The sequence below is a fragment of the Actinia tenebrosa genome, unplaced genomic scaffold, assembly GCF_029948245.1.
Source record: "Actinia tenebrosa isolate PJP-AT-01 unplaced genomic scaffold, QUT_ActTen_1.0 PGA_scaffold0__85_contigs__length_37466705, whole genome shotgun sequence".
Classification (NCBI taxonomy): domain Eukaryota; kingdom Metazoa; phylum Cnidaria; class Anthozoa; order Actiniaria; family Actiniidae; genus Actinia; species Actinia tenebrosa.
Genome location: NW_028292569.1, coordinates 14035449 through 14051345, shown reverse-complemented (window position 1 = coordinate 14051345; position 15897 = coordinate 14035449). Strand labels below are relative to the sequence as shown.

The following is a 15897-nucleotide window of genomic DNA, read 5'->3' as shown; positions in this document are numbered from 1 at the left end:
AATCACTTAATGATGTGTCGTTTCAGGACAATTTTATTGGACGAGCAATAAACTCGCGCGCTGTAATTGGTTCAAATGAAATCATGATGGTTTCTGTACATTTAAAATCAGTCATGCTCCAGGATTTCCAGAAAGATCAGTTTTCCTGAAAAGTAAAGAGAAAACACCCTTGAGCCATATAGCAACTGATAAGGTACAGGGTAGACTGCGTGTAGTCTTTATTTTTCTTGGATTCTGCCTTTTCTACAATTGGGAAGAATCAAACGTTTCCAGCTTTGCAAATGGGTGCACTCGCGTTTACTAAAGTGAAAACTTACTGACCCGTCCCCGCTTCCCAGGAAAAATGAAAAGTTCCCTAGCCGAGAAACAATTGTTTTCCCAGCTTCGAGTTTCAAGCAAAAGCTTTCAGCCAGCGATTAACTGTCTTTTGTCATCCGGTAAATACTGTACATGTGTGATGACTACAGACTCATTTGTACAAGTTTAGTCTCGTACGAGATATTACTTCAATGCAGCTAGAAATCTACTGAATTGTGGAACATGTGGAACTTGAAAATACAAATGTTTTGAAATCCAAGACGTTTAATAATAATAATAATAATAATAATAATATTTATTTATAAAGCGCAAATACAAATCTGTTCTAAGCGCTAGTAAACAAACGACAAAGACAACGACAAAATAAAATTATTTACAAAGAATATGCTAATTTGAAGAGATGAGTTTTAAGTTCAGTTTTGAATGATAAACCCATGAATGATAAACCCATGAATGATAAACCCATGATTCATGAAGCTAAACCTCTATAAATGGGTCTGTGGTCATCGAAACAGCGGTATGCACAAATAAGAAAGAGAACCAGCCAGGATGGTATGCAAATTAACTAATGTTGGGCGGGGTTCAGTAGCGTGAGTAAAATTGAACGGCTGTTTAAAAAAGGCCAAGTCAGTATTTTAAATGTGGTGTTTGAATGAAACTTCACTTCACTGACAAAGCGGAAGTAAATACTTGTCTTAATTAGTTTCTATCCAACAGTCTTCGTGTCTTTTCGAACTGGACTCGCACAGTGTGTGGTTCAAGTATCCTTACAGGAAAATAAATGGCCAAGGTTTTTAAAGTAAATATCCACAAGTTATGACCAAAGAAAGTAATGACCAATAACAACTGAGCACAGTTATGTACCTGAGATGAAAGAAAGGGCTGATTGGGTCAGTATGTATGAACACAAGATATTTGAAATGTTTACAAAAAACAAATATTTGACTAAAAATTATCGAGACATGGTTTTGCACCTCTGGATGTCAAGACGGTCACGTTAACAGTATATACAGTCTGGCACTTTGAAGTTCTAGTCTCCTTCTGGCAGCTGCCATCTGACCCGACTGGGTTTTAGTGAAGCTCACAGAAGACAATGAACCCACAGGTTTTGTAATTCTCAGTAAATGACACATTAATGAACCTTATTGATACATATGAATGAAGAACATATCTTGTCAATGTCGTTTGACAACATTTATACGCATGAAATACTAGATAGTCACGGATACTGAAGATGATTTCATTTACTTTTGACTGAGAGGGGCATCTATAGTTAACATGAGAACTGCAATACCGAAAAAGAAAGTATTTTTGAGCAATACGGTTTCTTAGTTATTTTTTATCCGAAGAACTAATGACATGCAATTCCAGCATTTCCGAATGACGAGAGTAAAAAGCATGATTTTTAGAATGTGATATGTAAATTGATCGACAATATTAACGACAATATTCTTGATTTCCTACCACTACATTTGGGCTTAACGTTACAAGAGAATAGTAAGTATACGCTCTGTCCCTTACGAGGCTTTTTTTGGGAATTTGGTCATCATATCATACTATGTTTCTTTTGGCTTTGATGAATTGCTGGTTAGAATCCTTATTTTTAAACATTTTTGTTTGAACAATACAGTTGTCGTTTGGCGGAGGTTGGCTTGGGGTGGTTGGGAGGGGGGATGGGAGAGGAGGGCATTCGGTCCACCCAATCCCCTAGTCTATCAAGGTTGATGCTTCACAACCAACTGATTCTACGTTTTTCCCCTGATTCCACATGATGAAGATGATAATTGTCATTGGATTTTTCCTTGAGCAATTACTTTTTTCTGAGTTGATAGTCACAATCGATATAAACCGGTTCCATACCTTTGTTATTTGTTTATAGTGCTATGCGCAAAGTCCAAAAAAGCAGCCAACCACACAAGACATATGTTTTGGTAAACAATGTCAAAATCTAATGTACTCAAAACATAAACACAGAGGTCAAATCGAATGAGTATATACCAGTGTACACAAGACAATATGAATATTACTGAATTCAATACCATGAAAAAACTTTTATCACCGCATCAAATCATGTTCGTTTCCGTCGTCCAAACGGCTCCGTCCAAAATTGCCAAGTTTGTTTAAAAAAACCTAATTGAGCGAAGGAATGAGATTGATTCTGAATTGGATCTGAATAATTACATCCAAGCTTAATCAATAAATATCTCGAGAGCTCTATTACCCTTTAAGAAACAACAACAAAAATAAATAAAAAAGATGCAGGGATGTAATTTGATGGCGGAAATGGCAACAGGGGTCAGCACACGTTCTCTTCAAGCGACATTTGGAGTTTTAGCTGGAAAATCCTATTCACCGCATTCGTAAAGACCTTAGTATATGATTGAGTATAGTTTAGGACGCTAGGAATGACTAGAATGGAACGGATTCATAGGCATTCAAGATAAATAACGCACATCTTGAAACCCTTCCAATTATCGCCGCGAAAATGTTTTTAATTTAAGTACAAAATAATTAAAAATCATGTTGATGGTTGACTGTCATAGTTAATTAGTTTCCAGCTGAGTCTGATGCTTGTTTCTTCTGCTTTTAGTTCACGTTTGCTGCGTACGAGAATATTGTGACCGAATTTTCACTAGTATCCTTTACAACTCATTGCACTTATTTGAGGAAAAAATCAAAAAGAAAGGATGGAACCAGAGTATTTGTCCTTGATTCAGAACTAGTCTTTCAGCTACGGAATGACTAAATTAAGCATTATTTACTTTGATTAAGTACGTCACGCATCGGCTCATCTGACATGCGTTGTTATTGACTGTCATTTTGATCGTCAGGGGGGTCGTAGATGAGCAAGTCTTAGCATCGGCGTACCTAACCGGTAGAGTTCGCTTCCGTTTGTTACTAGCAGACTAGCCGAGATTTGTGAAAGCGTCACATTGCTTTCTCTTGGTGGAGTGTGTCTCCTCATAGTCGATCTTTTAGCCCTAAACTTCCAGTATAAAGTGAGACATATTGTCAATCAGTCAATCCGTAGAAATGCGCTTGAATTCCTCTTTCTTTCATCAGCGGATGTAGTTGAAAATTTGAAGGAACTGAGCAAGCAAGAGAAGGGGCAAGTACAAGGTCTCTCTACTCGATGTGGGAAGGCTTCCTTAAGCATTACGGTGGCTTACACTGCATATGTTATTCGTGATCTTCGTTAAAGCTTACTTGGCCGAAAGTTTGCCCTCAATGAAGTGGATTTCTTATGCCGCTTACACTCAGAGCGAGAACTTTACTCAAATGGAATAGCCACTTGGGGTCGACGTATAGAGCTTCTTCGAGACATAGAAAAGCTCTGGGTTGGCATTTGTGGGGTTACGCTTACTTCTTAGCTTGTTTAATATTCTTCGATAGAATGGTACTGAGTTCTTGTTCTTTAAATTGTCCCGACCTTCTGATTTTTAGTCCTAAGAAGGAAGGAGCCAAAGACAAATGTAATCTAAATGGGTGGAAATCTACGATACCTGATTTGTGTGGCTGCTTGAATCAGCAGAGAAGCCACGAAAAGCAAAAACAGTTGTTGGAGAGGCTACACTTAGACTTTTGTGATACTCTACCTTTTCACGAGCATTTGGCATTTCTGGCGAATGCAACTGAAGATAAATGTACAGAAAAATTGTTAGGGATTGTGAACGCCGACTGTGTGGCTTCGCAGTGGAACAGCAAATTTGAAGGGATTATTGAGCGTATTGATTGCAACGTGGAATACTCAGTTCGTTGGAAGTGTAAGGACTGTAAGGTAGGTTTAAACAACAAGATTTCTGTGTTTTATTGGGCAGGATTGCGAGATCTATGTCTAACGATTAAATGAAATCGTCATGTAGTACAGTTTCGTAAGCGACTCGTCACCGAAGAGGATCAATTTGAGCCGAGGCATCCTCGTTGCTCGACACAAATTTCCTAACCTTGTAATGCTATCAAGAGATTTTCCAAAAACAATAATGCTCTATAATGTCTGCCCTTCGATAGATCTAATAAGACCTTAACCGGTGACATTATATTTCAGTAGTAAGAACAAGAGCCCTCTATTGACGGCTTCATTCACGTTGTGGTTTAGGTTGTTACTGAATGGCGAGTTTGCGAGACAGTTATTTCATACGAGGGAATCGCTCTTCGTCTCGACTCGAAGTTCATCAATTCTACTGACTGTACTCTGGTATTTTTGTTCTCACTAGAGCTTGTTTACTTATACTGAAGCCAATAATTCGCAAAATATGACGGGGATAGATTAAGGTGCTGTTTATTCGAAACAAACCTCCAAGAGATGACATTCAAAGAGGTTAAAATCATCTCGTAGAGTTTGTCATTTGTACAGATGAAATCAGCATTCCAGATTACCGGTTCTCAAAGTATTAAATCCAGTGGACAAGTTCGATCAGTCCAATGTACAATTAGGGACAATTTGGTCTTGGCAGGTGGGATAATCATCCTTTTGCATCTGTGGCAAAATTATGATTCCCGTGGAATTGTGCCATTCGATTCAAACCGCGGTCCTTTCGAGGGTTCATTTAGCTCTCGGCTTATGCTCCATGACAGTGACTTACATTTAGAGTGACTCTGGTCCATTTTGAACAGCTAGAACTAAGTCACTTTAACCGGAGAAGATTTAAATCGAAAGCGGCTCAGCGAGTTTACTTTTCTTTCGCAAACTGTTTGATTTTCGACCCGTGTACATAAAGCAAGAATGGGTCTTGGACTTAATAGTTATTTATCCTTTGTAAACACTACCAACAAGTATTGATTATTGAATAATTTCCAAGTCATTATTTTAGAATTTTACTAAAACTCCATTCATTCGATTAGTGTATTACAATAGTTTCCAGCAGGACGATAATTCACTAGAAACGTGCTTGGCATTTATAGCATTCCATATTTTCAAAGGATTGGCATTTTCTTCCTTCATGTTTGGGTGGTGTATGATTTCATACACGGAATTTCAAGTTAGGATACCGTTTTTTTGTTCACTCGAGTAAAATTAGGATATTGGCAAATGACAACCTTTGTTTTTTTTGCCTCTAATTTTATTTTTATATTTCAAACGATATGAAGTCATTTTAAAAAGCGATGGTCTCTTTTAGAGCGGCGTTTTTGTGCGGCTTTCTCACATCTTCGACGTATAATAGTACGAGTTTGCGCCGCTTAGGAGGATTCACTGTCTATGAACATGATGGGTAATTCCACCAATGCCTTTATGGAAGTAGTTTTTCGTTTGTGGAATAAAGAATGTCATCCTTTATTGAATTACGTTTGATAATCTACCGTTATCTTGTCGATACGGTAAAGGCGAAAGCCATTTGATGTACATGTTAATATTGACCAGAAGAAATAGGGCACTTTAGTATTTTCCAAATGCTGACATTAACATCATTTAGGTCACTAATTGAAATCAAAATAGCCCATCGCCGGACTTAAGTGAATTGTTGTTATGTGGACACTTTTGTGGCCATCGGTCTAAAGATCTCTAAAGAAAATCATTTTCGTTGGTATTTGGACGAACCTCTGCCCCTTTTGTCAAGCGCCTAGTCTCGATAAGAGTCCATTAATCGACGTTCACCTTTTTTGACTAGGTATTGCTTTTGTCTTTTGTTTTCATTATTGATGATTTAGTCAAAGGGGTTAAGAAAGGAGTACAAGGGCCGTTAAAATGTCTGTTATTTAGTCTACTAATACACCGTTCAAAAATGATAGAAAGTCCTTGGATTCCAAATTGCAATTGTTTCATGTTTGACATATCGCGAGAGAAGAGTTTAATTTAGTCTTCTGTATGTTGCTTCAACATATTACTTAGAATAATGACAGCAACAGCTGTTACGACCAAAAAGAATGATCTAACATGTTAGGACTGTCAAGATAAAGAAACATAATAAAAACATGTGTTGGAAAAGTAGATAGTGCAAACACGTAATAAAAACATGTTCTGATAAAATAAGAGACTGAAATGCTTAGTCCAACATTAGGAGTGTTATCTGAGGAAACAGTGACTGTCTTCCACAATAGACTACCTTCGAGGAAAATCTTTTAGAGTGCATATAATTACTGGACTCCACAACTGCCTCATTAAGTGCTTTTCTCATAATATAAAGATGCAAGTTGAAATGTTGCTCAGTTTATTTGTTTTGGTAAATCGACAGGACTTCATTAAGAGATGGCTGAAGTTGAGCACACTGTAGGAGCGTTTAGCGAGACATTTCTGCTTGATAAAGGCATAGCTAATGTTCTAATGGTGTATAAGAATATTAATGGTTCTGTGAAATATATTTGTATCTTGGGTCTTGCCTATTTACTTTTCATGCGGATCTTGCCTGATCAGCCTATTGGTAAACATGCCAAGAATATTTCTTTGTCGATCTCGGACCTCTTCTTTTATGCATTGTATAAATAGATACGAAGTAAACATTTCAAAAACCAGACCCTAGCTAGGTCCATCAATTTACATACGATTCCGATGGCCATTTGCATTAAGAGTTGTCAAAAAGCGCTATGGCTTAAACCTAATTACATCTGTTCCTTGTGAATTCTCATTGACGACTGCCTACTTTTATTTAGTAAAATCTGTGCTACCGAGTAAAATTAAAACATTCACCATGGGAAAATATTTTGTGATAATTGAATATTTTTTCGATTCTCATTGGTTTAGAAATAATTTCTTTTTTGCAAATTGAACAGAAGGGTTCATTAAAACAGTATTATGTCAATATATCTAAAAACAGATGCTCAGGACTAATTTTCTAGTTTCAAAATAAAATAATGAAAGAAAACCACATTTTAATAGGCCAAAACTTAATTTTTGCTTTGAAATATGAGTCAAAAAATCTCATTGATAAGCAAGAAAAATTTGCAATATGCCTATACCTGTTTTGGACAAGTTTTGCTATCCCATTCTGCTTTACACAAGGTTAATTATTAATATTATTTAATTTTATTAATTAATTTAGGATTTCAAGACTTCAATAGTTTTGACAAAATACTCAAATCTAACTTCGTTTTATATGAAAGTATTTATTGATATTATGAATTGTGAATACATGACATTTGGGCTAGCAAATAGTCTAATTAGAGAAAAATAACAGCAACTACATGAGTTGATCATTGCTGGACAATTGAAAATGTTTTACCTTTGATGCTTTGATGCTCATTTTTCAAATGATTTTAACAATATAGTGACCGAATTGAATAAATATCGTTCTGGACTGACTAGCCTCTCATACATATATGCAAAGATGCTAAATTCTGTTTCCACGTGAACACAAGGCTCGTCAGTCCAGAACAATAGTTATTCAAATGGGTTGCAATATTTTGATTTGGTGTATGAATGGTGATTTTAAATTTAATCTTTGGCAGTATAGTTAATATTTTTATGCAAGGTTGCTAAATCATTAGTCCTTTTTCAACATAACCAATATGCATCTGAATCAATCAGTCATACTTTATCATTCATTAAAATGTTTCATCATTTTTCCATCTCAAGTTTTTTTTTTTAAAAGATTCAGTTAATTTCAAGCTAACCTAAATCAATTATTGGTGAACTTCATGATTATGAAGAGTAAGTTTTACATTACTTGAATAATAATTGTCTTCTAACCAAGAGAGTAAGAGATTTTTTCAATTACTTTGAAAAGGAATGGAAATATTTATTTATGTCTATATGGTTTTAAGAATCTTAATGAATAAAACGGTTCACATAACAACACCTGTTACTCTAGTGGTAATGGGTAATAAATTTTATTAAATACATCTTTGGCATTAAGTTATGCAGTTATAAAGATATCAGTCTTTTGCTGTAACTACTTAACGATTAAACTCTAAGATTTAAAGAACCACGTTTTTTTTTACCACACATGCTGTAAAGTATTTTTCAAATGCTATACTTATGGTAAATGTAATACAATTTTCGATTATTCATCTTGTTTATAAGCATACTAGACATCTTAGAATGGTTATACAGGGTCAAAACTAAACATCAATTTGAATATGGCAATGTCAGATACATTTGAATATTTTTCAAATGCAGAATTAAATAAAAAGAAAAACATCATTGTATTTTTTTAATGTTTGCTGTTTTTTATGAGCACTGAAAAACGAATTACATGCTGTTCTAAAAACAACTTAAATATGTTTATTGTAAATTGAAAGAAAAGAAATGCATTTTTTTCATTTGTGAAATTAATAATGTACTGTCAAAATGCTTTTATCAGATTCTTTGAAATGCCATGACAAAATGTCCCTAAAGGGATGACACCATTTAAAGATTAAACAATACATTTTAAATTAGTTTCTGAATTTGAAGTAAAATCACCCATAAAAGGCATAGTAAATACAATTAAAAAGAAAATTAAAATTCAAAAAATATATTAATTTTATCATTGGAAAATATTAATTGTTTTCTTTAACAATGAGTTATGTATAGCCACCAAATCCTTTAATTTTAAGATTTTGGTAGTACAAATACTAAAGTATTGTTATCCTATTTCAATTGTTATTAGAATATCCCCAAAGCTTACTTAAAGCAGCCTTGGATCAACATTTCATTTTACTAGATTTTAATCTTTCCCAAAGGCATTATACAAGCATTGATTTATATTTTGTCAAATACAGTTAAGTAGTTCTCTGGATAATAGGTTGCTAGGTGACCATACTGTCTGAGATCACTTGGACTTTACTCTCTCAAGATCCTCACTTAAGACCTTTCTAGAAAAACTTTACATGTACATGTACTCTTTGTAAGAAAGCAGGTGCTGAGATTTTCAATAATTCTGTTATTGAATGATTGTATCTGTGGAAGCTATTATGGCCATTTTATATTAACAATAGATAAAGACATCATTGAAACATTAAAAGCGAGTGGCTTTTTTATTTCTTTTGAAACATTTATAGTTCTTAACTTTGTTTTTCAATTAATTAATCATAGGTTGTTTAAAATATAGGTAATACCTAATTAATATATGTAATACCAGAATGTTTTGTTTATTTATTATTCTATAGACAATCGTTATTGGCTTCAGGTTTAAGTAATACTAAAAAAATACTTTCAAAACAAATCTGGGTAATAATCTGTGATTTTATGATTAATTTAAATTAGTTGCAAAGCTAGTTTATTGTGAATGTTAGAGTTCATGAATTAATAAAACAAGAGTATATCAGTATCTTCATTTCCCAGTACAACCACCCAGATAATGATGATCTAATATTAATGTCTCTTGATTTTTAAGAACTAGTTGAATAGTGTATTTTTCTCTGGTATCTTTTTAAGATTTCTATGAAAGTCATAAATTCTTGATGCACAAAACATCAACACAACCGAGCAAAAATCTTTGGAGAAATTCTTAGCTCTAGCTAATACATAATTGCTTTTATTTACAAAAACTCATTTTTTTAAAGAACTTGATAGTACATACCCAGATGTTTGATTATAAATAGTTTATGACATTATTTTGTAGCTTATTGTATCTGATCTAAAAATTTTGCCTTTGGCTCAATGTTGTAGATCAGATATAAACTACCTTTCATGACTTTAAAGGTATTTTTTGTTTTTATTAATGATCATTAACCATTTCCATTTCTTTTTGCATTGTAGGAGGCCTATAAGGAATGGATATGTACAAATCTAGTTTTACCTAAAATGATAGGCGACAAAGAACCTTGCAAGCAAGCTGCATGTAAAAGAGTATTACAAAGGTGTCCATATTTCCTTCCATTTTCAGATAATCAATGGAGTGGACAATCGGCATTTGAGTGTGATACTGAAAAGAAAGGTACTTAGCCTTGAACTTACTATGCTTAAATAATTCTAAACAAGTATATTATTTTTATGAAACACTACTTGAAATCATTTGCATATACTTGTGACAAATGAGGCAATAATACAAAATATAACAAAGCACATTTCCCTTTTATGTATCTAAATGTAATACAGCAATATAATGATGTACATTGATCAACTTTGTCTATTCTGAAATATAGTTTACCTGGCATAACCAGCTATACTAAAAATATGCATTTTCTTTTATTTTCAGATAGTTCACAATGCGTGGATGTTCCAGAAATGAAAAACAATGTGAAGTCCAATTCTGGCAGCTAGCACTTGGAACTTGCAAACTTTAAAGAAAAAAATTCTAAGGATTCTACATTATCTCACAAGTCAATACTCTCATTGTTATGTACATAAAATATGAAAAAGTGTAGCCATACAAAGATCATTCAAAGGTACATGTATAATATCAACAACAGTACTGACTTTATGCAGATTTTAACTCAAATATATAATTTTATGTATGGGGTAGATTACGAAAAAATTTCTGATATGTGCAAACTATATATAATATACAACAGTCTGATTACCATATCCTTCGCTTCTTTGAGGGGATTACATATCTTTTAATAAAGACCAAGTTAATGTTCACTGTTATATAAAAGGCATTGATTGAAAAAGAGATATTCACACTTCCTTGCATAAAAAAGCCTGTTCATGTAAATGTACTGGGGCAAGTCAAAACAGGGAAGTCAGCTTGAGCAAAAGTCTATCACAACAAGATCTTTTGTTACACTGGGCCTATTAGGAGGCCTAATAACGATTTCTTATCAATGTGAAACAGTCAGTGTTGTCCTCTTTTTAAGAACAAGTTGCAATGTTGGTTAATTGTTTGGATAATAATAAAAGTACTGGTTGGGTATTAGTCTGTTGTTGGCCAACTCCCTATTGATGCTTAATTTGGTAACACATTTGTTATTTTTATAGTTTTATTGTTTTGCAAGTGTATTTAATGCCTTTTATGCTGTGTGAAAACTATATCTATATGTTTGTAAGTGTTATGTAATATTGTATTTATATTTGTATTTTGTATTCATGCATTTTTGGCCGTTCCTTGCCTAATTTTATTTTGGCAAGAGATTTTTAGATATGTTGCCTGATTTTGAGTCAATATTACAAGGAAACCTTTTTAGCTAGGCCACTTTGAGTGATTGAGGAAATAAAGACTTTCTAGATTTTTTGAATGATTGAATACACCTGTTTCAGAAAAATGTTGTCGGTTGGAGATCATAAATCTGACATCTACAGCCTTGTAACACACTTCTAAATGTAATATATTCACAGCCAAACAATGCAGTTTTCTTTAAGATTGGAATATGAAGCCTGACCTCTGAGTTAGGAGTTCGTATTAGCCAGAAAACACAAAAAAACAAATAATCCATTTTGTCTCAGATTGCCCATTTCCGATCTCCAGCTGTAAAAGTTTTTGAAATAGTTGTATACTGAATTTCACTTTGCTCCTAATCATGAACAGGTTTTTTTAAAATCAAAGGTTTTTTAAAATCAAAGGTTCAAGCTTGGAAATTATTTTTGAAGAGATCAAGAGGCCTATGATTGCAGTCATTCTATGATATGTCAGGATGTGACTGTTTGATGTGGTTATATTTTATAGCAGTCTAAAACAGCTAGCTGTGAGCTATACCTATAGTATATGCAACATTGTAAAATTACAAAAGAAGTCATAATTGAAATGAAGTACCAATTTTTTCTTGAATTATTAACAATATTCGGAAACAAGTGGCTATTGTTTCACTGCTTTCATAAAAACGTTTTTTTAGAATTGAAAGTAGTAAAATATTCTAATTTACACAGATCTTTAAACTTAAAGTCATGTTATCAGAAGTAGATTTTAATAAACTGTGAAATGCTTATGGTACAGATTCATTATGTCGTAATGTGATGGCGCTGTGTAATGTCCATGCATTCTGATTGGAGCAACACTAATTTCAAGCACAGTTATTGGTTAATATTGTATACCATTATATTCTGTGTGCCATAAGTTTTTACAATATTTTAATACTTTAAAGAGTCATAACATCAGCTTTCATCTGGGTTAAAATAATGGTTGATCAGTCTCCTGTCATGATGATTGGCCAAATTCGTTTTGCTCAGTCATACCTTGTTTTTGCTCAATGTTACTAGTCAAAATGACCAGCAAGGCAAAGATTTGACTGGACAAGTTCCAATTATTTTGGCCAGACATTGTCTGATGACCAGCTGTCATTATTCCAGATTATCCATTAACAATCAACCACAGTCTTTCTAAATACTATACTCTCAATATTGTATAATCGCAATCAACACAGACTACCTGAATGGTGCATATGCAGAAGCTAGAAAGCATTACTCTAAGTTTACCCAAATATACATTTATGAAAAAAATATGACCACACAATAGTCAGATGGCATTCCACACTTCAGTTTGCTATTTCTGATCCATGTCATCTAATTGCTTGACATTTGATAATAAGTTTAATAATGAGGAGGGTTTGAAACATTAATAAGGTTGCTTGTGAGGAAAAAAATGAGATTAATAAAAAATTGAGTGAAAATCAATTTGGAAGTATATTTAGATAGCTGATGAAAATGGGAATTTTAAATCCCACATTCAAGGTTGGACAAAACTGTTGGAAACAAGTTAGGATACAAAAAGAAACTAAAATCAATAGACATAACATAACCACAGAGGAAAAAAGGAAATCTCAAGAAGTTTTTGACCAACATTATTCAAGCTAACTTTATTAGAGATATTTCCCTTCTGTATATTTTTATTATGATTATGATAGTATGATTTTGTTTGGTATAACATGCCTTGAAAGGTACTTAAGCCTAGGTCAGCTGAATCTAAAAGGTGGGTTTGATGTCTTTAAATATTGGCTTAGTACTAGTGATGTAAATGTGTTAACCATAACAATACCTTTTGTCGTTTTGGTTAGCTTAATGTAAACGACAGTATTGTAAGCCTACCTATTAGAACAAAGAAGGCTGCCTAGAATTATCTTTTGTGTCCAACACAATCAGTACTGTCTTAAAAGCTTTAAATTAGATTGAACGTTTGACATGACATAAGGGAAATAGATCAAAACCTGTCAAATAGTGTATTATAGCTATTACAGTCACAATGCTGGCCTTTTTAAGTAAAAAGCCTAGTATAAGATGGCTTAAAATTTCAAAGATTTAAAAAAAGTATTTTTAAGAAAGATAAAATTATTGGTTTATTATTATTATTATTGGTTAGTTTTAGTTTCGTAATAGTGTCTTTGGAATATTTAAGTGATATGCCACCTGATTTATAAAATAATATTAGTAAACTATCAAATCATATGCTTTAATTATTGCAGTTGTGTAACACAACTGGATACAAATTCAACCTTTACGTGAATGTGTAGTTCCAGAAATTATCCATATGCACCCCATAGAGGAATTTGGAATTTCCGAAGGGTAGGGGGGTCAGAAAAAGAACAAAAAATTATGGAGTTTGTATAAGAGAATATTGGAATTTCCAGAGGTAGGTAGGGGGTCTTTAAAAAAATTCCTCCTTGAGGGGGGCATGGATTATTTCTGGAACTATACAATCATGATTACCAAAACAATGTAGGTAGTGAAAATGTAAAGCTAATTTAACCAAATGGTTTATTAATTGCGAAAGGGAGATTTTATAGTTTATTTAGTGGGAGAAACAGTGATGTGCATTAGTGGTTGTAATTTGTTTTAGTGCAATGTTTTCCCAGATAACAGATCGACCAAGTATAACTTTCAAGAGTAACCTTTTTTTGTTCCACAGTTCCGCATAAGAAGACATGAATAGAATATAGAACTCAAAAAAGAATCTTATTATTATTTTCACAGAGATTCACCCCTACACGTTCGTATTTTGAACTGAGCTTTATCAGCTCTTGGACAATACATGTTTAAATAGATTATTGATTGATTGATTGAATCTGAAATGGGAAAACATTGCATCAAGACAAACAAGATCTATTGCCCTGGTTTTAATAATACAATTATAATATTATGTTTTACTACTCTGATTCAATGTTTTTCTTGTGGTATTAAATATAATATCAAATGAAACAAGCAATCAAACAAGCAAAAATAAACGACAATTTGCACATTAAGCATTTAAAACATCAACAAAATGTCAGTAAAAAAGGGGAGAAATGATCAAAAAGCATCTACCTGCATACGTGGGTGTACAACAACATAATGTTTTCTTTGATTGCTATTTAAATTGCGAAACAGAAATTTATTGGGCAAATGTGTTCACCAAAGCAAAAGACAAAACCTATACTTTAAACTCATCGTTAATGATGACAACGCTACTGCGAGATGTCATTGACCTCGAGTCTAACTTAGCCTAAATTACATTTAACCACATTAAAATGATTATCACATTATTATCACAATTGTCAATCTCTTTAAACATTCTGTTTACCTATAGAGGTATATATATTTATGATGTGGGGCAGGGGTAATACCATTTTTGAAAGATAAGATATTTTATTTCCAAGGGTGAAAATGTTTGTTTTGCCTTACAATATGGATGCCGAAACACACTGTCATATTTTTCTCTCCTTCAACCTGTTGAATGAATAGCCACACCCAACAATCAGCTTGGCTTAGCTAATCAAAACTCTACACCACATTCCTTATTTTTTTTAGAAAAATAGATGCCATATAAGCTTATTGCAGTATGAACTACAAGCACAAATATTATTTATGGATTTTCTAATTATTAGTGATTTGATTTAAAACTATAATAATAATAATAATAATAATAATAATAATAATAATAATAATAATAATGACAATAAAAACTAAATGTCTAATTCATTGACTTGGACTTAAGATTTTAAAATATTTAAATTGTTTTCAGAAACATTTTCTTAAATACCTGAACTGTATTAGAATATAATTGAAGGTTATTTTTCATGATTTAAAAAAAAATTCTGATGACTGTAAAACCATTGAATTTAAGCTTTTTTTAAATTTGAGGGTTTAAATGAAAAAATATCTTAGTTAAAATATGTTATAATTTATTATCTTATTACTATTACTATGAAAACTTCATGTTAAGAATTGAAATTAGTTTTACGTACAGTTAATTTTTCGCAACTATAAAGTCATGCACTTAGCTTATTTTTAGAAATATCTGTAATGTTATTCATTCAAACACAATACATAGATATGTTAATGCTAGTCAAACAGCTGTCATTGAAAAAAAAGCTTAACAAATATAACGTAAGATATCTAACTAGTTGTTACCTTTTCTCTGGAACTCATTCATCTTGAGCCTAACTTCTCTTCTTCTTCTTAACCTGAACGAACCGCCATCTTTAATTTCTTTCTTGCTGTTTTTCTTTTGGCGCGGAAATAGAAAGGCGCGCGCGGTGCATGCCATATCACGTGACCGTTTTCTCAAGGTTGCTTGCGCCTCCAACTTGACGGGCCACAAAAATGAAAAACGCAAATTCAGTAAAAGTTAGAAGCCCGTTTTATATTTAAAGAGGAGAAAAATCGATTTTATGAATTCTTATCGAAAAAATTTTCATAGAAATTTATGATAATTCTCATTATAAGCTCCTGTTCTGGTATCGTGGCCCGTCAAGTTCCTTAAATTTAGATGCGCACGCAATCTTGTGTGTTTCTGAATTGAAATTGAATTGAAAATTCTAGTTGTAAAATCCGTTGAAAATTAAAGACAACTTTAAAACTAAGCTACTCTACAACAG

General features: G+C 32.9%; 1 protein-coding gene and 1 long non-coding RNA gene across 2 annotated transcripts; one reads left to right on the top strand and one right to left on the bottom strand.

Annotated features, from left to right (window-relative positions):
- Positions 1-15: 15 nt before the first annotated feature.
- Positions 16-15635, bottom strand: LOC116303507 (uncharacterized). Its single transcript, XR_004197965.2, has 2 exons — positions 15431-15635; positions 16-145 (listed from the first exon to the last, which is right to left on the bottom strand). It is a non-coding gene; the product is annotated as an uncharacterized LOC116303507 (long non-coding RNA).
- On the top strand, positions 3206-14190 carry LOC116303505 (uncharacterized). The gene is made up of 3 exons (XM_031713060.2): positions 3206-4096; positions 9932-10109; positions 10371-14190. Exons 1-3 carry the CDS (start codon positions 3563-3565, stop codon positions 10433-10435), a joined length of 777 nt encoding a protein of 258 aa, XP_031568920.2. The 5' UTR covers positions 3206-3562; the 3' UTR covers positions 10436-14190.
- Positions 15636-15897: the final 262 nt, after the last annotated feature.